Source organism: Callionymus lyra, chromosome 19 (assembly GCF_982586985.1).
Source record: "Callionymus lyra chromosome 19, fCalLyr1.hap1.1, whole genome shotgun sequence".
Lineage (NCBI taxonomy): Eukaryota > Metazoa > Chordata > Actinopteri > Syngnathiformes > Callionymidae > Callionymus > Callionymus lyra.
This window is the reverse complement of record NC_141836.1, coordinates 6180606-6201513: the sequence shown is the minus strand read 5'-3', so window position 1 is coordinate 6201513 and position 20908 is coordinate 6180606. Positions and strand designations below refer to the sequence as shown.

Here is a 20908-nt window from a genome sequence, read left to right as displayed (position 1 = left end):
CTTTTTGGGGATTGAACAAATGTCCTTACCCCTGTTTCTCTGTTGATGATTTAAGTATCTTTTTATTCTTTCATGAAAGTTCTTTTGAAAAACTTGGAATTTTTATCTATTTTTTAACTTTTCTTTTGATTAAAAATATTTTTTTAAATTGAATAGAACACAAATAAATGGCATCTTTCCCAACCAAAGACTTTTTTTTGTAGATTGAAGTAAAATGTCTTAATTAAAGCATATTTTCATTTAGTTTGAAATATTATTTTTGATTGTAGTCACTTTTTGGGAATCGAACAAATGTCCTACTCGATTTTTTTGTTGACGTTTCTTTAAGTACCTTTTTTTTTTATTAAAGCAACTTTTCTTTGATTGAAATTATGTTTAGTTTTAAGCAACTTTTTTGGGACTATATAAGGATTTTTTGGAAAGTCACGACGGTGGATAGAACACACACATAAATCGTCTTTTTTCCCCTCAATCGAAATCTTTTTGTTGTTGTTGATTAAAGCGACTTTTGTTTGAAACAAATCTACCTCTTTACTCAGCTTTTAGATCTTTAGATGAAACTCTGAAGTAGAATAAAATGAATCCATTGAGACCAGATCATTGAACAATACTTTTTTTTATTTTCACATTAAAAAAAACATTCTGTACAACTGGAACAAAGTCAAAGAGAAGCTACTTCACACGACAGTTTGGTGAACGACGCGGCTCTCAGTTGTGTAACAACAGAAATGGGTTGCATAGGATCCATCGTAGTGTGAGAGGAAGAAGCTGAAGGTCACACCTGGAGCAGTGAAAGTGGGTCTCGGGGTACGACTACAAACGAAACCTCCCGCCGGGAAAATACCTGAACGTCTCAAGGATTTTAAAGAAACTTTTGCCGTCATTATCTTGTAACTCGCCGTTTAAACCAGATCCGAAGCGTTTCCCATGAAAGTCCAGGCATTCTTAGCGTCCATAGCAACAGACGTGCGAGACGTACAAGCGGAGAAACCGGTGAGAAGGTTGAGGAGGTGGTCTGAGGTAAAAAAGCTACGTCTCGCGCTACTGTCGGGGTTCAGGGGGGGGAAGAGGGTCAGCCGAGATTGAGGTAGGACCACACTAAAGACCACTACTATTGCCGAGTCAGCGAAGAACGTCGGCTCAGTGTACGAAAGGCTCAGGAGGCTCTAAGAAGTGTGAGCTACAGTGTCGACACCAGGACTGAACTAACGGTCGCTCGTCTTACGCAACCGACCGAGTGAAGAGAATCGTTCCCCGATGGCAAATCTTCTCATTTCCTGGAAGGATCTTCAAGCGAGACGCAGAAGAAAAAAAGATGGTCTTCCCTCCCGTTTCCTGCTGCTTTTGACCCGAACACTTTGATATCGCCGAAAAGAGTCCAAAAAGGATGTTTTTTTTGACACAAATCATTCAGAAACTGTGCAACTTAAGTTAGATGGCTCAAACTGAGCCTGAGAAACCTGGGTGTTGTATTTGATAAAGACATGTCTCTTGTTCAACACTGTAGAAAACTGACCAGAAACTGTTTCCTTCAACTGAGAAAAATCTCTAAACTTAGGAAAATGCTGTCACAACATGATCTGGAGCTTGTAATCCATGCGTTTGTTTCTTCTCGTCTGGACTATTGTAACAGTTTGTTTTCATGTCTTAACAAGAAGGAGCTGTCTCGCCTGCAGTTGATTCAGAACTCTGCAGCGAGAATTCTGACCCGCTCTAGTAGAAGAACTCACATTTCTCCGGTCCTTAAAACTCTTCACTGGCTTCCAGTTTCTTTCAGGATCAACTTTAAAATTCTGGTTCTTACTTTCAGAGCTATTCATGGTCAGGCTCCTCCTTACATCACTGATCTGATCCAGCCTTACACCCCAGCTCGGGCTCTGAGGTCTGTGGATCAGAATCTACTTATGGTTCCACGCACACGGCTCAGGACCAGAGGAGAGAAATCTTTTCAGGCTGTTGCTCCTAAGCTTTGGAACAATCTTCCTCTCTCTTTACGCTTGATGGAGTCTACTGACTCCTTTAAGAAACATCTTAAGACGTTTCTATTTGTTCAGGCTTTTCCTTGAATTTCTCGAACTCCTGTGTTGTTCTCGGTGTTGTCTTGATCTTTGAAGTGTGTACTGTTTTGAGTATTGTTTTGATTGTTGGAGCGCTTTGTGACCCTGGTCTCGAAAAGCGCTATATAAATATATATTACTTACTTACTTACTAGATTTAACCACATTCAAATATATAAAGTAAAAAAAAAAAAACAACAACCCAAAAAGAACCCGGTTCTTAGAAACATAAGGCTTTAAACTAAACGCCTTCCAATCAGATTGTATTTCGTTTGTTTTGGTCACTCTGGGACGGCGCTCACAATCAAGTCCCAGGTCGTCTTTGGATCAGGGTCCCCGACACCCGGGGTCGCGGTCGTGCGTGGAGTGCAGGCGAGAACGACAAGATAACCTGTGGAAGTGGAGGTTCTTTAAGGCACGACTCGACGAGTCCACTCCGGTCGCGGGTTCATTCACAGGAGTGTTGATCTGGAGGGGGGGTTGGGGGGTCACCTGGTCCGGGGTGGGGTGTGTGTGGGGGTGAGGGTCTGCTTCTGACTGGTTCGATCACACTCGTGGATACTTCACAGTTCACTTAGTCACAGTCCAGGTGAGAACACGTCTGTGGAGACACGAAGAGAGGGTTTAACGTCATCAGTTATCAGTGAGCAGAGAAGCTCCTCCCATGATGCAACACTAATAGACTCAGGGACTCATTTATTCCTCGTGATATTATATAGTTTAATTCCGAGTTTAGGAGTGAAAAGATGATTCTATTCCATGTATCCTTTGTCTTTGTTATTTTTCTTTGATCTATGTTCTTTATCTTTAGACTTAGATTGAGACACTTTGTTCTTGTTATTGCACTTTGTTCTTGTTTTATGAATCTATCATCTCAAGAGGGATCAATAAAGTTGATCGATCTATTGAATTAATGTGACTTTTATTACATCGTGAAAGCTATTTCGTTAAAGCTCTTCAAGGCAACATTTAGATTCAGGAAAGTTAAAAAATAAGTGTCTTTAGCTGTAAAAGCTCCAGTTGAGCAACTCTTCGCCTACTTTCTACTGTTTGAGGGAGATAAGCATAACTGACGCTCGTTTCTAAGCACTAGTGAGTCACTCACATTTAAATAATGGCTTCTCAAGAGCATGGAAACACCACAATAAAATGTAAAACCACGTATTATTTGCACTGATATCATTTATAATTTGATGGTTTTGTGTATAAAACAATCCCACCTGCTGTACCATTGGACTCATCGCTATTAATGATCAATAAATGGTTAAAAAGTATATATTTATGTAGATCAAATGAATTAATAAAGAATAAAAAGCAATTCAATCTGTCATCTTGTGGAAGTTTTAGCCCTTTTCAGTTATTTTTTTAAAATTATTTTTACATTTTATTGTACTAGAGAAACTGTATAAAGATGATCGATAAACTGGGGCAAAACATGCACATAATATTTAAATGTATATACACATTAATTGTAGAAATACTATGAAAATGTTAACTTTACTGTTTACTTAAATTATTATTTGATTTATTATTCAATACATTTTGTTATGACAACCATTAAAGTAACAATTTTATATTTCAAAAGATAAAAAGGGATACACAAAGGAAAAAAAATCAATGATCAGAATTCATAAAAATCGTGTTTTTAGTAATGTACCTGTAATTGTAATCTTAATTTATAAGTATTGTAAAGAACGACAACACACCTGCTATTATAGAGTAGCTCTCACTACACACCCACAGCATGTTGGAGGTGACAGAGTTTAACACACTTCAACAGCATCTAATAACAGTCATTAAACACGCTCAAAAATTACACGTTCAAAACTACAATAAATCATGTTCGGTGTGCGTTTGTAACGAACAACACATATGTAGTGATCGTGGCTGTAGTGTTGTGTCACAGCACCAGGGTGTGAACCTCACAAAAGGCTAATGATGGAGTCAAACCCTGCGTCAGCAAAGTCCTGGACGTCTAAACGGCACGAAAGCCATAAGCGCCGGTTTTGTTTCCTCCGGTCCCGGTTCGCTCCGATAATAGCCGCTCTTGAGTGACAGGCCAGTGTTCCGCGGCTCTGCGTTGCATAACGTCGCAGCACATGCATCAACACAAGTGGGTCAGCTTAGCTGAAGACACGCAGGACCAGGGATGATGCAGCGGAATGAGGACATGCTGATGTCAGTGTTTACAGCGGCGGCCATTTTGTGACGCTGATGGACTTGTTGAGTCCCTTGTTTAGGTTCAGGTGAGGCGAGCAAACATGTTGCTATAATAACTACAGCATGAACCTGTGCAGACATCTGCCAAGCAGCCCTTTTGACCAACTTTACAAAAACACGGCGGTTGCAGGATCCAACAAAATACTTCCGTGGTTCAAAGGACTTTGTCGACTCTTTGCAAAAAAACACAAGCAATAATAAAATAAGATATAAATGGGAGTATTGTCGAGTACTTGACTCTAGTGTGGACTCTTGACAAACTCTTTTTATTTGTTTTCAAACCAAAATATGTCCAGAAATCAGCTTTATCAAGCGGCTGGAGTCAACTGTATCCTCTCATCCTCAGTCATCGCCAGGATTTAATTGTTCCTTTAGCTGCACGAGAATGCAATGAGTGCTGCCATTTAGCGGCTCAAAGTTTAATTGCTAAACAACAATGTACAAACCCTGTGAATATTTGCATGTTAATTGTAAAGAAAATATATCTTACACACACACTTGAAACTTTACTTTACTCCGGTCAAAATAAAACGTGATTTGAAAGACAAAAATGTTTTTAAAACCCCCCCAAAAACTATCCTTTTTGAATATCAATACAGTATTGTGGGGGAAAGAAAATATACCTGCAATATATGGCAGCAACACTAAACAAATAAATACTTCAGTTATAAAATCAAAGTTCAATTAAGTAGTTGTGCTCTCGTTTAAGACGCCTAACAGGAATACATAACAATAACATGAGGACGTCCATTAAACCTCACTGAAGACTTTACCTCCTTGGCAGAGGTAATGATTGTGAATAAAGAAGGGATGTGCGAAGAGCAAACTCAACATATTCCTCTGGATGTTTTTGTATCTTCGAAGTAACCCGAGTGCTCAGAAGGAAACCCCGACACAGGGAGTCGATGCTATCTTTAAAGAAATGACAGGTTTGTCTCCACATAGAGAGACGCCTGAAGCTACAAACACGCTGAGGCAGCAGAACCGACCTCTACGACCATCTAACGTCTTTGTTGATGTCGTACAAAACATAGTTTCTTACTTTAGATTTTTAACCGAAAACACCTCGACATCAATTAAGAAGTACTGGTAGATTTATGCCAGTTAGACTTCTTTGGTTTTGAGTTTACGTTGGTCCTCGAGAGGTTCTTTTTCCAGCTGTAGTCTTGAGGAAAATCCCTTTTGACAGCAACAAATGTCATTCCTGACACGGCAGGCTCGGAAAGGTGGAATCGTGACCTCATTCTCGACATTCCAGAGTCCAGCAGGTGTGAATCTCTTTTTGTGTCGAACCACAACACACAACTCACACGACCACACTTACAGGAGCGTATAAATATAAAAGTCCAAAGTTGACGACATACAAAAACGGTTCATTTGCAACTTCAAGCAAAGATTTTTCAAGAAAGTCATCTTAGTTAATTAACAATATATAGAGTCGAATAAACGTGTTCAAAACCCTTGGATCGTCTCAACCATCAGCAACAACAGTCAAAGTTCAGACGTCTATCCAGACGTTCCTTTTCTAAACTTCCGTCTTTTCCCCGCACGCTGCTTTTCTAACTCACGCCATCAACAAACTACAACTTCTGCTTACTTTAAAAAAAAAAAAGTCAACTGGATGTGCCCATCGTTGCAAGAACGCTCCACTCTCTCAGTCTGGTTTTCATTCTGCCTGGAAAGCGTAAGAGACCGACATGGAAGCCGCCTTCCGTCTCAACCATCGCTCCGGGCGATGCAAGTTGCATAACGCAGAAGTCGACTGCCTCGTTAAAAACCAGTAGAGACCGGTATCTTTGGGGAAGTGGTCGGACTTGCTCTCCTATAGGACTCTTTGGGAGCTCGCCGAGATTACGGGTGTTGTTGGATTTTTTTTTTTTTTACAAGCTCCGGCTGTCTTTGTGGTCGCTGGAGGCACGCACGGCAACACATTCCACTTGGCTCAACATACATAAAAAAAACCTTCATTATGCAAGTGGAGGTGTGTGTGCTGCTGAAGCAGCTCATCCACACATGAGAAGTGAAAAGTCTCTTTTGTTCTTGAGTAAATGCTTCTTGACAACTGAGGCACAAATAAAGGAGTTTCTGAAGCCAGGATGACACTCGGTCAGAGAGACAACATGATGATGTTAAACAGACTTGATCGATGCCCTTTGACAAGATGAATACGACAGAGTCATTATCGGCAATAATCCGTCAATACGATGCACATCACCACATATCGTAGTAACAAGGATATACTTGTAGTATTGTCCAGTACTTGACTCTGGTGTTGCAGAATTTACAGACCACATGACTCTTGAAGTCTCAACTGCTTTCATTCGTTTTGAAACCAAAATATCTCCAGACATCAGCTTTAAAAGCTGCTGAAGTATCCTCTCGTCCTCAGTCATCGCCCCGGATGTCATTGTTCCTTAAGCCGAGTGTGCTGTAACAACCGCTGCCTAGAGGACGGAAGTTTAATTGCTACAAGATAATGACCAAATGCCGTAAATATTTGTGTGTTAATTGTAGTTATCTTACACTTTGAACTTTACAGTAATAAGTATTGATGGGGAAAAAAAAACTATATCGATGATATATCGCCAAAACAAAAAACAAATAAAAATACATTTCAGTTATAAAATCAAAGTTTATTTAAGTAGTTGTTTGCTGCACTTGTGTGACGTAGGTTACCACCAGTATTACTCCAGTTTTTTTCATTTAAAAAAGGGATATTTTATTTTGTTGTATACATTTATTTATTGAACTGTCAACCATAACAAAAAATATGTTTAAAAAACTATACGATACGACAAAAAAAAAAGGAATGCAGTACCGTTTTATATCGAGACAGCATTATCATAAAAATAAGGCGTTATATATTGAATATTTTCTCACACAACTAGAAATGTCCTTTCATGACAACTTATTATTTGTAATATTTAATTATATTACACTGAAATTAAGAAAAAAAAGAAAGTTTTCTAACATTTAACTTTTTTTTTAAGAACAGAACTACATTTTGGGAAAAATCCTACAGCTTCTTATCAGAAGTGATGGAGAAGGTTTGCTGTTGGAAAGCAGGAGTGACACTACGTCCACAAATCACAGCTCATTAGCTTCATATCAGCAGTGAGATTAGAGACAGTGGAGTGGAAGTGATCGGATCAAGGCACCGTGGGACACCTCGGACCCGCAGTGTCGCGTTTACATTAGATAGAACTTCCCTGATCCCGTGGGAATTAAGTGAAGATAAAAAAAGGACCAACAGTCGTACGATGTTTTCCGTTCTCTCCGTTTTCGGAATTTAGAGGCGACCCCACAACAATATTTACGAGACTGGCGGCTACAAAATTTTTACAAGAGTGTTGCATAAGTACGCCAGTGAGATCAGCGCCTCCTCAAAACTCGTAAAGATGGCTTCCATTTTTTGCAGCCTATTATAGTTTTCGCACTCAACCTACAGAGAACACTCCGTCCTTTTGTGCGGAGTCGTCAAAACAACTTCCTTCAGGCGACTTCAGCATCCTCTCACGGCCCAGGTCGGTGCTAAAGGCTGGGATAGATATCGATATATATATAAAATCGCAAGGTTATGGAGTCGTGTCTGTGGGGTCAGAAACCTTGACATTTATTAAAAAACCCTGTTTAAAAAAAAAGGAAAGTACAGAGGGTTGGGGGCGGAGCTCTGTGGCCTGGTTCTAAAGAGAGGAGGCACAAGGCTGGCAGACAGCAAGAGTACAAAATGTTCCCGGCACGATCTTCCATTAGCCCTGAACCAGAAGCAACACTCTCATTGTCCTGGCGAGGGAGGGGAGGACGGGTTGAGCGCAGATGGGCACGAGGACGATGAGACGTGCACCATCAGGGACGCCACTTTATTAAATATTGAGACCATCTGAGAACATGATAAATATTGAAACAGCCTGTTTTTTTTAAGGATCTGAGCCGCGTTCAAACACCTGCTCATTTATGGATCGGTTCATTGACACAGGTGTGACGTTTGGTTCAGACAACTTTGGAAAACACACAAATAAGTATTATTATTATATCTGTTATAATGATTAATAAGGCGTGTTTTGATAAAAGATGGTCGACTCATGATACACAACATAATGCCAACAATAAACTCTAGATTAGCGCCACAGACCAGACAGTCGGATTCGCCGATTACCCACGTCCCCCAGTTGACCCGACGCTTACAGTAACGTATAGGATCATGCATATGGCGGAGGAGGGGGGAGGGGCCGAGTGATTATTGAACCTATAGATCCCAGCATTCATTCTGTTAGACAAACATGTCTGGCTTTTTGACGTAAACATCTGTTCTTGTGCAGAAATGTAGTCGGGTTCGGCTCTGGGTCAGACGCGTCTGACAAAAAATAAACCTCTATAACGTTTACACCCCTATAATCTTTTTATTTTGTTTTTTTTATGAAACTATGAAAAACAAAATAACATTGAAAGATTAATTTATTTCTTCACTTAAGGTTAGAACGTGATAGAGATGCTTGACAGATGGACCTGGTAAGGATTGTTGACATCTTGTGTCCAGAGAGTCCATCAGAGTTTTTTGAGGTGTGAATTTTCACCGCATTCTCTGAGGTTTTCCGTGCGTTGGCTGCCATGTAAGTGAGGCGTAGAGAACCTAACTTAAGGGTGTCAAACTCAATCACACAAGGGGCTAAAAAACCTTCTAGAAGTACAAGTCGTGTGTCTAACAAAATACAGGAAGTAGAAGTCTGGTTTGATTTTGTCTTTTTTTATTATTATTTATAGGCTGATCAATTATCTCTGTGCTTGTTCTTCTTTACCAAACAAATTCCTTTCCTTCATCATCAGTTTTACTCTTTGTGACCCATCATATCTGTTCCTTATCTTATCTTTAACACTTTCATCTTCAAAGGTCCCCATAAAAACATGAACATGTATGACATCACAAGACATTCAGCCGCTGCCTTCCTTGAAGGTGATGTAAGAAACGTGACGGACTTTAAAGTCAATAGTTTTCAACGTCACTCATTTTCTACTCGCGTTCAAGAGTTGGGATTATCGTTTTCAGAATAATCTGTTCTTTTTAGAGTCATAGACAAACATGTTTGTTCATTTGAATGCAGCTTAAAATGCTCAGTTGTCTTTGTACGCCGATAGTCGGCTAAAAACAAGCTCAAAACAGACTAATTCAAGTCATTTCTGAAAAATGTCTAATGTTGAGGATTCAAAACAAGATGGACGTTACAGACGAGCAGTATGAAGGTATCTGGATGTTTTTAAGTGTCTTTTTGGATGAAGATGAAGACAACTGAGCTCCAGTCAATACATTAAAATGAACAAAAATTCTATAACTCTATAACTCTAAAAAATAAACTTTGAAAATAATCCCAACCCTTAGTCGACATGAGGGCGAGTAGAAAATGAGTGAAACAAGAATGTTGGGGTGAACTATGACTGTAAGGTGAAGCTAATAATTTCAGGTTCATATCACGGCGGAGGCTGAAGGACAATCTAGAAATGAGGAAGTTCTTTAAAAGATATGATTCCATGGAACTGCCATTTTAAATAAGGAATTTAAATATGGTGTCATCGCTGCAACAAGTTTAGGATCCACGAGCAGCAGCAACAACATCCCTTTAATCCCTCTCTTGCACAGATGACATGTTCTCACACAGAACCAGGCCGTGAGCCTGTTTCATAATCTGCTCGACCAACATCCTGCGAGAGAGAGAGAGAGTCTAATCTGAACCGTGGACATCCATGCGAGAATAGTTACGTCAGAGCGCGCTGGGGCGGGTCTCTTTGAGGCTCGGCGGGTTGGGGAGGTTAACGGGATATGAATGCTGAATCTATGAGCTAACCATCTAACGCCGAGACCTGGTCAATGGAAAGTTCACGTTGGCACAATCGCCGCGATGTTCCGGGTCAGCGAGCACACGGTCCCGGGTCCGATTGATGTCCTGGAAGGAGCTTCTGCTCCAATTAGCAAATTGAGACGATTAACATCTTCAGAAAACTGACACGGCCGCCCATTGTTTTTTTTTCGCCCAAATCCCAATCGAGACGCTTCCATGTCGCGACTTATCTCCTGCTTCAAGGAATGTTTGTTTAACTCCGTCAACACGGCGTTAAGAGGAAGCTTCAGCAAATAAACACAGAAGGTTCTTCAACTTTTCACTATCGATTATCTCGTTCTTTTCATTTGACAATATCACAGACACTTGATGAGGAAAAAGTACCTCACTTTTCTAAGACATATGAGGAGTTTTACCCCCTTTATATATCAATATATTAGAGTCTAGACGTGGGCTAGCAATGGTATTGATCAAGTCAGGGAGATGTTGTCCGTTCAAGGATGACTTGTTTTTTTTACATCACAGGCAACGTCGCACACGCCCAGCATGTTGTGTATGGAATGAAAGCGAGGCTGTTTGCCCTCGGGCTCAGGTTGTTCCTGGTCCTGATCAACAGAACTCTTTACAAAACAGGAGCACACAACCATTCTAGGCTTTTCGATGGCCTCTCCGTTCAATGTCAAAACTTTAATAACAATCCTTAGACCAACTATCTGGACTTAACTGGACCTTAAATGTTCTAACCCCCCCCCGGGGGGAAAAGGTCTTAAAATATGTCCATGATAATCCACTTAAACGGAGCGTCATGGGTGGCTATCATTAACGCCCTGGCCTCTTCTGTTAAGGTCGGGCTGATCCAATTTTCTTGACGGTGACGTCGCACGACTTGGCAGAAATCGGTACCGTGGCCCGCAGGAGGCTTAGAAAGACAAATGTACTACAGAACAAATTGTTTCGTGGAGATAATACCTGTACCAACATCATTCAGGATTATTGGTGATAACCCGCTCTAGTAGAATAACTCACATTTCTCCGATCCTTAAAACTCTTCACTGGCTTCCAGTTTCTTTCAGGATCAACTTTAAAATTCTGGTTCTTACTTTCAGAGCTATTCATTGTCAGGCTCCTCCTTACATCGCTGATCTGATCCAGCCTTACAACCCAGCTCGGGCTCTGAGGTCTGTGGATCAGAATCTACTTATGGTTCCTCGCACACGGTTCAGGACCAGAGGAGAGAAATCTTTTCAGGCTGTTGCTCCTAAGCTTTGGAACAATCTTCCTCTCTCTTTGCGCTTGATGGATCTACTGACTCCTTTAAGAAACATCTTAAGACGTTTCTATTTGTTCAGGCTTTTCCTTGATTTTCTGGAACTCCTGTGTTGTTCTCAGTATTATCTTGATCTTTAAAGTATATACTTTTTTGAGTATTGTTTTGATTGTTTAAGCGCTTTGTGACCCTGGTCTAGAAAAGCGCTATATAAATAAATAAATATTACTTACTTACAAATTAATAGATGATTTGAAAAGATCAGTGATATATTTAATAATCTAAATAACAGAATTATACTTTTAAAATACACTTAAATTCAGGCGCTTTCTTCAAGCTCAACGGCCACTAAATCAAGTATAATTTGGCAGGAGACCTGGTGAAAGAAATCTAAAGGGTGTCATCTGGACACTAGCTTATCCGTGTTCAGCCACCAGGTCACTAAAGGCCAACAACCCAGTTAAACCAGGAGTTAGTAGTCCTTAGTCTGAGCTGCCGACAACTTCATTCAAGTCAAAGATGATGATCCGGAATATCAAATTATTAACTAATCAATATGTCATAAATGGAGACGTGGATGGAGAGTTTACCTGGGAGTGTTGCGGTGTCATGCGGCACAGGTGACCTGGCCCGTCCGCACCTCCAGCTGGGAGGCGTCCGGCCGATCCTGAGGGTTGACGGCGAGCATGTCCAGAATGAGCTTCTTCACCCCGTCGGACATGGAGCTCCTGGCCCTCTGAGGAATGTGGAGGACCATTTTCGGATTCTCCAGGAGCGCCTCGCCCACCGGCACGATCTCCGCGCCCTGTCGGATGTACGTGCCCAGGAGCTCGCGCTTGGTTTCGCCGTCGATGAAGGTGATCCTCTCCAGCATGGCCCAGATGATGATGCCCAGCGCGAAAATGTCCGCCTTGGCCGTGTAGTGTCCCTCCCACACCTCCGGGGCCATGTAGAAGTCGGACCCGCAGGCGGACGACAGCCAGAACTTGTTGATGTTGTTTTGGTTACCGTTGGTCACCGCCGCCTTGAACTCGTCGCCATTTTGGGAACTCAAGCCGGCGCAAACCTTACTGAGGCCGAAGTCCGCCACTTTCAGTACAGGCGACCCCGACTTCTGCGAGATGAGAATGTTATCTGGCTTGAGGTCGCGGTGGACAATGTTGTTCTGGTGAAGGAACGCCACGGCGCTCGTCAACTGTCGCATGAAGCTCCGGTTGGTCTGCGGGTCCGGTCGGCGAGACAGGATGTACTGGTTCAAGTCTCCGCCCTCGCAGAACTCCATGACGAACCAGAGGTAGCAGGGCTCTTCTTGATACCCCAGGATTCGTTCCCCTGCAGGGTCGACAACACGTTAGATGTATTTAGCTGTATTTATAATATGTGTATTTTTAAGCAATAAAAGGTTCTAAAATCTTGCCATTATTGAATCTCCTACTAGCTTCAAGTACCTTAAAATAAACTTTCTGTTTATATTCAAAATAATCAGGTAAGCTATTGAAACAACCCATTATTACTATTAAAAATATTATAATTAAATTAAGAAGTAGCATCAGGAACAGATGTAATGGAAGCTTTATCAATTCCCGAAGATGTCGAAGACATTTAAACATATTCCAGAAGGAAAATCTAACCAGGAGGGTTAATAAATCTAATAAATGTAATTTTTAGGATCATTTTAACATATTTAAACTTTGATTTAGTCCACTTTAATCACTTTGTTCTCAGTATGTGTAAAGTCCAATGATATCACAAGGTGATATGTCATGATAAAATAAACTCAGATAGTTATTTTTATATTTTATTTACGGTTACATAAACCAGACAGACAAAATGTGTCTTGATGCATACAAAAGATGTCATCTGCAGATTAATATTTCATGGGCAGCCTCTGAGTGGTGAAGGTTATATAAGAGCCTGGAGCTGCAGGACAGAACATTCACTCGAGAGCAGCCTTTTAAAAATGCCAAAACTGAAATAAAAAGGATTTAAAGTAAAGTCATTTTCATTCACTTTAAAGTATTCTTGTCAAATAATTATTAATATTCGAGGTGAGAAAAGTAGGTCAAACAGGCCTGATGTAAACAATAACAATCATTTGAAAATTCATCTTTTAAGAAACTAATATGTCTTAAATAAGGTTAAGAAAGGTTTATTACCCGAAGAATCATTAAATTAAGAATTCTCATTTCCCTTTAAAGTCCAGTGTTCTTAAGCGAGACGTGCAAGAACACAAAGGCATCAGAACAAAGCTCAGCAAAGTCCACAATCACTTAAGAATTTACCTTTGTTATGACAAACTAATGCTACAAAAATAAGGCCAATAAAGCTTTATTACGAGTTTATTCGCTGAAAACCAGTGAAGAAATCCATCTTTTTCCTCAAAGTACACAGTGCGACACATTCAAGAACACATCACAAAGTATAGATGGTTTAATATAAGTACAGTATACACAGTATAGAAAAGACCTGGGGGGAAAGTGTGGCCCTTTGGGTGTATTTATGTGGCCCTCATGAGGTCAGATGTTTTCATGTTGTATTAACTCTAAATATACATTTCTTCAGGTCCTTTTTTTGTCAATATTTCTTGCCCTTCCTCCCAATGTTTATTTTTGGTGGATCTTTGTATATGTCTTGGGCTTGAGAGGCCCTCACAATAGTCACAGTGTACAGTGTGGCCCCTGGGGAACTGTTGTTTGTCACCCCCTGATATAGAAGCATGATGGTGATAAACTATCTTTGTTTACATATAGAGACAAGCTTCAAATCTATATAAAATAAATTAGAGGTCCTACCTTTGAGCGAGGTCTCGACCAGGCGCAGGTACTGCTGGGACCTCTTGTTCCCGTGGCTCATCTTCTGGGCCAGGCCGTTCCTCTGCAGGACGCACTCCTCCAGCTGCACCACGTTCTCGTGCCGGTTCTCCAGGCTGGTCAGCGCCCAGAACTCGGCCAGGGCCAGCTCCACGTTCTCCGGGGCGCCGCACTGCAGCCGCTTCACGGCCACCCGGGCCCCGGTCCTCCTGGACACGGCCTCGTACACGACCCCGTAGCTGCCCCGGCCCACCTCCCGCAGCAGGTTGTAGCGGGGCGCCATGAGCTCCAGCGCCTCCCGCCTGTCCGTGTGCACGAAGCTGAGGGAGAAGCAGTAGTCCTCCTCCTCCTCCACCTCCTCCACCTCCGCCGCCATTCTCTTGTTCTTCAGACACCGCAGCACCTTCTCGGAGTCCCGCCTCATCTTCACCTCCGCGCCGTCGCTCCTCACCTTCCTCCTCTTTCTCTCGCAAAGATCCATAACTTGTTCTTCACAGAGATCAACCGGTTACTGGGGGAATGTCTATCTTTCATTACTAACTAATGACTAGTTAAAAAAAAAAGTTACGTCTCTAACGACTCAAGTTTCGACTGGTTTGTTCCGGTTCTGGAGGGAGGACGCGCGCGCGGTCCAGATGAGTCCAGCTGAGTTTTGGAAGAAAACAAAATGTTCCAGAGTAGACGGAGAACTAGGGGCGGGGTTTAGAGCAGCGGTGACGTAGCGCTGCTGTGATTGGCTGCGAGACAGAACAGCTCCCGGATATTCCGCCATGTCACTCAAAGAGCGTCGAGCAAGAAAAGCAGCGTCATTGTTGAGAAACAAACAACAACAAAAAAACCCGCGATTTAATGGTGGACGTTAAATATAATATATAAGTATTTTACGCCAACGAGGGTCAGAGTTAAAAAATAATTTCGATAGCGACGAGTGTTGGAACTTTTCTCCCGCAGCTGCGCAACAGCGTGGACTGACACGAGAGGGAGGCACGTGTACCGAGGCGTGGACGAGTTCTCTTGCACATGCGCAGAAGCCTGTTTGAGAAACATCAACAAGAAAATGTCATTCGAATTTTAAAGGCACACAAATAAACAAAGAAATACTCAATGTTTAAATTATTAGAAATAACGTTGTATAATTCTATTGGTACAAAAAAAAAAAACGCCTTTTAAAAAAATGCATTTATTTTAATAAATAGTATTGCTTCACACTACAAACCAATGCATTTAGTGTTGAATATTAACTATCGAAAACGTTTAATTTGCATTCTTACTTTCAAGTCGGGATTCTGTGTTGCCTTAAAAAAATATTCTACACTAATCATTCATTTTTTTGGGCACTTTTCTCATTTTCCCACATATCCATTGAAGTTTTTCTTCGGAAAATACGCAATATTCCAGTTTATTATCACGTATAGTGACTTATAACAAGCTTTATAAAGTATTATAAGTTAAAAATAACACAATATATCAATTAAAATGTAAATACAAGACAGGGCTACTTAATGTAATGTATTTTTTTGATTTTATTAATTATTTATTTATATGCAATTTTATGCTAATGTCACTTATTTTATTTTATGGACACCCATTGATTTTATTTTATTTAATATTTATATTCAGCGTGGACTGACACGAGAGGGAGGCACGTGTACCGAGGCGTGGACGAGTTCACCCCTGCACATGCGCAGAAGCCTGTTTTTAAAAATGTCAACACGCTCTAAGAATATGTCATTATAATTTTAAAGCCACACAAATAAACAAAGAAATGCTCAATGTTTGAATTATTAGAGATAACGTTGTATAATTCTATTGTTATTTAAATAATAATAATAATACGCCTTTCCAGAAAATGTATTTATAAATAGTATTGGTTCACACTATAAATCAATGCATTTAGAAAAATTGAATTTGCGTTTTCACTTTGAAGTCGGAATTCTGTGTTGCCTTAAAAGAATATTCTACACTAATTCATTTTTTGGGCACTTTCTCATTTTCCCACATATCCATTCACGTTTCTTTTCGCAAAATACATAATATGCCAGTTTATTATAGTGACTTACAACAAGCTTTATAAAGTATTATAATTTAAAAATAACATCATATATCAATTACAAAATAAATACAAGACAGGGCTACTTAATGTAATGTATTTTTTATTTTATTAATGATTTATTTATATGCAATGTTATGCTAATGTCACTTATTTTATTTTATGAACACCCATTGATTTTATTTCATTTAATATTTATATTCAGCGTGGACTGACACGAGAGGGAGGCACGTGTACCGAGGCGTGGACGAGTTCTCCCCTGCACATGCGCAGAAGCCTGTTTTTAAAAATGTCAACACGCTCTAAGAAAATATCATTGGAGAAAGCTTCATAATTTAAAAGCCACACAAATAAATAAAGAAATACTCAATGTTTGACTTGTTAGAAATAACGTTGTATAATTCTATTGTTATTAAAATAATAATAGTAATAATAATACGCCTTTCCAGAAATAAATATTATTGGTTTACACTACAAATCAATGCATGTAGTATTTCGGTGAATAATAACTATCGAAAAATGTAATTTGCATTCTCACTTTGAAGTCGGAATTCTGTGTCGCCTTAAAATAATATTCTACACTAATCATTCATTTTTAATCAAGGATTTGGACACTTTCTCATTTTACAAGTTTCTCTTCGCAAAATACATAATATGCCAGTTTATTATCACGTATAGTGACTTATAACAATCTTTATAAAGTATTATAAGTTACAAATAACAAAATATATAAATTACCATGTAAATACAAGACAGGGCTCCTTAATGTATTGTATTTCTTTATTAATTATTATTTATTTGTATACAATTTGACGATAATGTCACTCATTCTATTTTATTAACCCCCATTTCAACCCCATTGTTTTTATTTTATTTAATATTTATTTTCAAATACAATACAAATTCCACAACAATGGCAATAAAAGTTTTCTGATTCCTATTACATTTCTTACTGTACATCTCGAATATTTCATAAAGCTTGTCATAAGTTGACATACTTCATTATAAGCCTTCCTTACATCGTATATAAATCCTTATAAATGCATTTTAATTCCTTATGAATATGTTTGAGATTCATTACACGTGAAACCTTCAGAGAAACACTCAACAAAATGATAAAAATGTTCAGATATCAGCGACGGTGTGTTACATATTCCCATCAGTGTGTAAACATCACTATCAGCGATTCACTGTCAGAAAGAGGGCTGGGATGGGTTGCATACCACACTGTCTGGTCTCAGACAGAGAATTGTCACTGCTCACTGGGCAGGAAACATTTGTTGTGTCATGAAAAGAGGAATTTGGTGAGGCTTAGGCCACGGCACTTCATTGAGCTGGACACTAAAGACTAAAACACAACACTGAGACCAACACCAACTCTCTGACGCTACTGTAATCTCAGACTTTTATATGTGTTGCTCAGAAAAGGTGACGTTTGTAATGGAAGAGTTTCTTTTGTAGAAAAAACAACAACAATTCACATTTCTGTTGACACATTAAAGTCTACAAAAGAAGGAGCAGGAGTTTTTGTTGTCCAGTAGTAGCTTTTTTTTCTGTCTAGAAAGATGAAAACAGTGGAAATAATTTCCTGGTATAGATAAGCTAAAAATAAAGATAACATTTTGAAGGCGAGGCTATTAAAAAAAATCATCATGTCAGGTAGAAAGTCCGTTATTTTTCATATTTATACATCAATTCAATGGAAAAATCCATTAAATATGATTTTAATTGTTTCTAATGACGGTAAGAAACGTGTCGAACACGAAAATACATTTTTAAATTACCAATAAATTAAAGAAATGTATTTTCTTTCAACACTGAAGACATGAGTAAAGGATGAAAACATACTTCCACCGTCAGATGGCAGCACAAACACAGCTTGTGTTTTATTGTGTCAGTCACAACTGTATTTTACGTTCAAAACTTCTCTGGTCTCTATGAGCAGACAATTAAAAATGACAAAAAAAATCGTAATCTATATCTAAATCAATATGTATCCAGTAAACAGTGTAAACGTTTTGAACACAGGCAACAATAACCATTATTTATTAAATAGTTATTTTCTGTTTTTACATGCGATTAAAACTGATTTCTGTTAAGTGGTAAAGACGTTATGCTTCTATAATTTATATCTTAAGGAATTTGTGTCGATAGTTTATTTAAATTTGATCACATATAGCGCAATTTACGTGACGTTTAACAAGTTTAACTTTTTGTAAAGAAAAGTCTAACATTCTCTATCTGATTCATATTTCTACGACACTATGGAATACATGTAATCTGCTCAGGGGACACAAGTGGCTCCTGGTTTTATTACCCGTTATTAAAACTCTGATTTAGAGCCTGATTGTTGTCGACAAGCGACCTCGTGTGGTGGTTTCGGAATTACACCATCCTCAACTTGACCATCGAATGTTATCTTTATTATTATTATTAATATAAAAAAAATGAAATCCTCAGAAGGGCGCCACCTCCGGTCATGATAAGCCCACCACACAAGAAGATGTAAACAGAGCATTTAAACAAAACAACCTTTGTGAGTCATAAATGTTAGATGAGGATGGATCAGACCCACCGGAGCAATGTGTGTTTCTGTGTGTGTGTGAGTGTGTGTGTGTGTGTGACCTTGTTCTATGAGCCTGCAGAGGTTTTGTGTCGGAGTGAGCTCTGCCAGTACTATTTTACCGACAAATATCCCTCACAAGTTTCAGGGCCGCTCACTTTAGTTTCTGACTCAGAGGCTCATCACCAGAGAGCTACGCCGGTGTTACCGTGGTTACCTGAAGGCCATTACCATGGCAGAGGAGCCCGGAAATATGTAGATCTTTTTTTTTTTGTTGCTAGTATGTGTTTTTTTTTTGTTCCTCACATTCCTCAAGAGCAGGGCAATTACATTTCTTAGTGTGACTTTAGTAGATCAATAATATGAATCATATGAATGGAAAATGTAAATTCCTTGTGTTGAGACGTTAAAGAACGTTTTTTAAAAGTAGTATTTACATTTTTAAATGATATTTTCAGTGTAGGGGAACTCGTTTTTTGGACAGTGGGAGGAATCCAAAAGTTTCTGACTGACTTGCAAAGGCTTTGCAAAGGCTAAAAATAAAAGTTTTTTAAGAAGCCAGTTCAATATAGTCATTCCTTGACGACAAACCCTTCAACAACAAAAAGTGTGAACGTAACGATCCACGATTGAATGCGTGTTTTGTTTTTCCTTTCATGGCACTCGTGTCACGAGTTACTTCAATGAAATCGCTCACTTTCTATCGCGATTCCTGATTGATTATTACTGTCTGAATCAGATAAAATAAGCTACCGAAAAATGAAAGAAACTATATATGGCTCCATCTTGTTTTAGAAATAAACCTGATTACAGTGAGAGGTATTTTCTATGCACGACTAAACCCACGTCTTGTTGTCGGTTACACTTCTTTATTTTATTATTATATTATTTAAGATTGTGTTCAGGAAGTAGGAGTGTAGATCCTGAACACTTGTGAGATCGGGAGCCGGAAAAACTAGTCGTGGACGAGCAACAGACGGAGGGGAAAATAAAAATCACAGCTGGATCCACGACAACATGAAAACTCTTTAACCTTTAATAGCTTCTTTTTTGTTGCACCGGAGCGACTCGAGCCTGTGTTCAAGGTCACGACCGTGTGGCGCAGCTCGTTGACCCTGGTGTTCCTCAGGGTCCAAGTCTAGGCCCACTCTATATTGGCTCTTGGGCATTTGCTAACGTGATCATTTAAATTCTTATAGTTTGGACAGCAGGTGGCAGTAACATCCTTGGACTACAGAGAGGGTTAAAGAAATAATTTTGGGTTGATTTAAGTGTCTCTTAAATAGATCTTGGACCTCTATACAAAGCTGTCTTTTAAGGACGATATTTACATCAGAAAATGTGCTCTTATAAGTTAAAAATCTAGTTTATTTTGAGGTAAATCTCACCAGAGAACATTTCTGCTCGACTGTCTGACGCATAAGACATGTTGAACCCACGACTATCATCATTTATCTTAACTATTTTTCTGTTTACCACTTTCTGCGGCAACATAAAAGTCCAAACAAATGTTTTTTTTTTTCTGGTGGGTTAATCTGAGTGTGAATCTTGTGTGAAGGTGATGAACAGCTCCCAGCTCTGTGGAGTCATTTGTACGACGTCGGCAACAACAACCCAACGTCTCTGCTGGGACGAGCTGAGAAGCCAGACGCCCCCGTACCCCCTCGACCCGCTCCGGGGGAAAGTGTCTTTGTCCATCAGGGGTGGTGTGGGGGGTGGTGTCTTAACACGAGCACCGGGATCAACCATGTCATGACAAACTAATCCTGTCGTCAATTTGTGACGAATAAACGTCTTTTTTTTAACCAGCTCGACAGGGGACGACGCTGGACCCAGAAGAAGACGTGAAGGAGGAAAGAAATCTCAACGCTGATGAATCACAGCTAGAGTTAGTCGAGGTACAGTACGGTTCATTCTTGGGACTCTGTATCTCTTTATTATCTCCGGGTTTTTTGAAGCTGCAATGAGTCAAAGCTGTTCTCCATCGGGCTCAATTCCGAGTGATTTAAAGCAGGATGATGGGAAAGAAAAGGATGCTGAGAAATGAATAACATCCGGAAAAAAAAAAGGGTAAGAAGAAAGTTAAAGCAAGGACACAAGTAAAAGAAGG

The 20908-nt window shown here is 39.7% G+C and overlaps 1 protein-coding gene across 2 annotated transcripts; it reads right to left on the bottom strand.

Moving 5' to 3' along the window:
* Positions 1 to 597: 597 nt before the first annotated feature.
* On the bottom strand, positions 598 to 15112 carry stk35 (serine/threonine kinase 35). 2 transcript variants are annotated; one of them, XR_015709369.1, is made up of 4 exons: positions 14168 to 15112; positions 11966 to 12707; positions 2223 to 2658; positions 598 to 1445 (listed from the first exon to the last, which is right to left on the bottom strand). XR_015709369.1 is itself a non-coding variant. In XM_087780975.1 (3 exons), exons 1-2 carry the CDS (start codon positions 14664 to 14666, stop codon positions 11983 to 11985), a joined length of 1224 nt encoding a protein of 407 aa, XP_087637101.1. In that variant the 5' UTR covers positions 14667 to 15112; the 3' UTR covers positions 598 to 2658; positions 11966 to 11982. The 2 variants fall into 2 exon arrangements, 1 of the variants encoding a protein (XP_087637101.1); XM_087780975.1 differs by having other exon boundaries at positions 598 to 2658.
* Positions 15113 to 20908: the final 5796 nt, after the last annotated feature.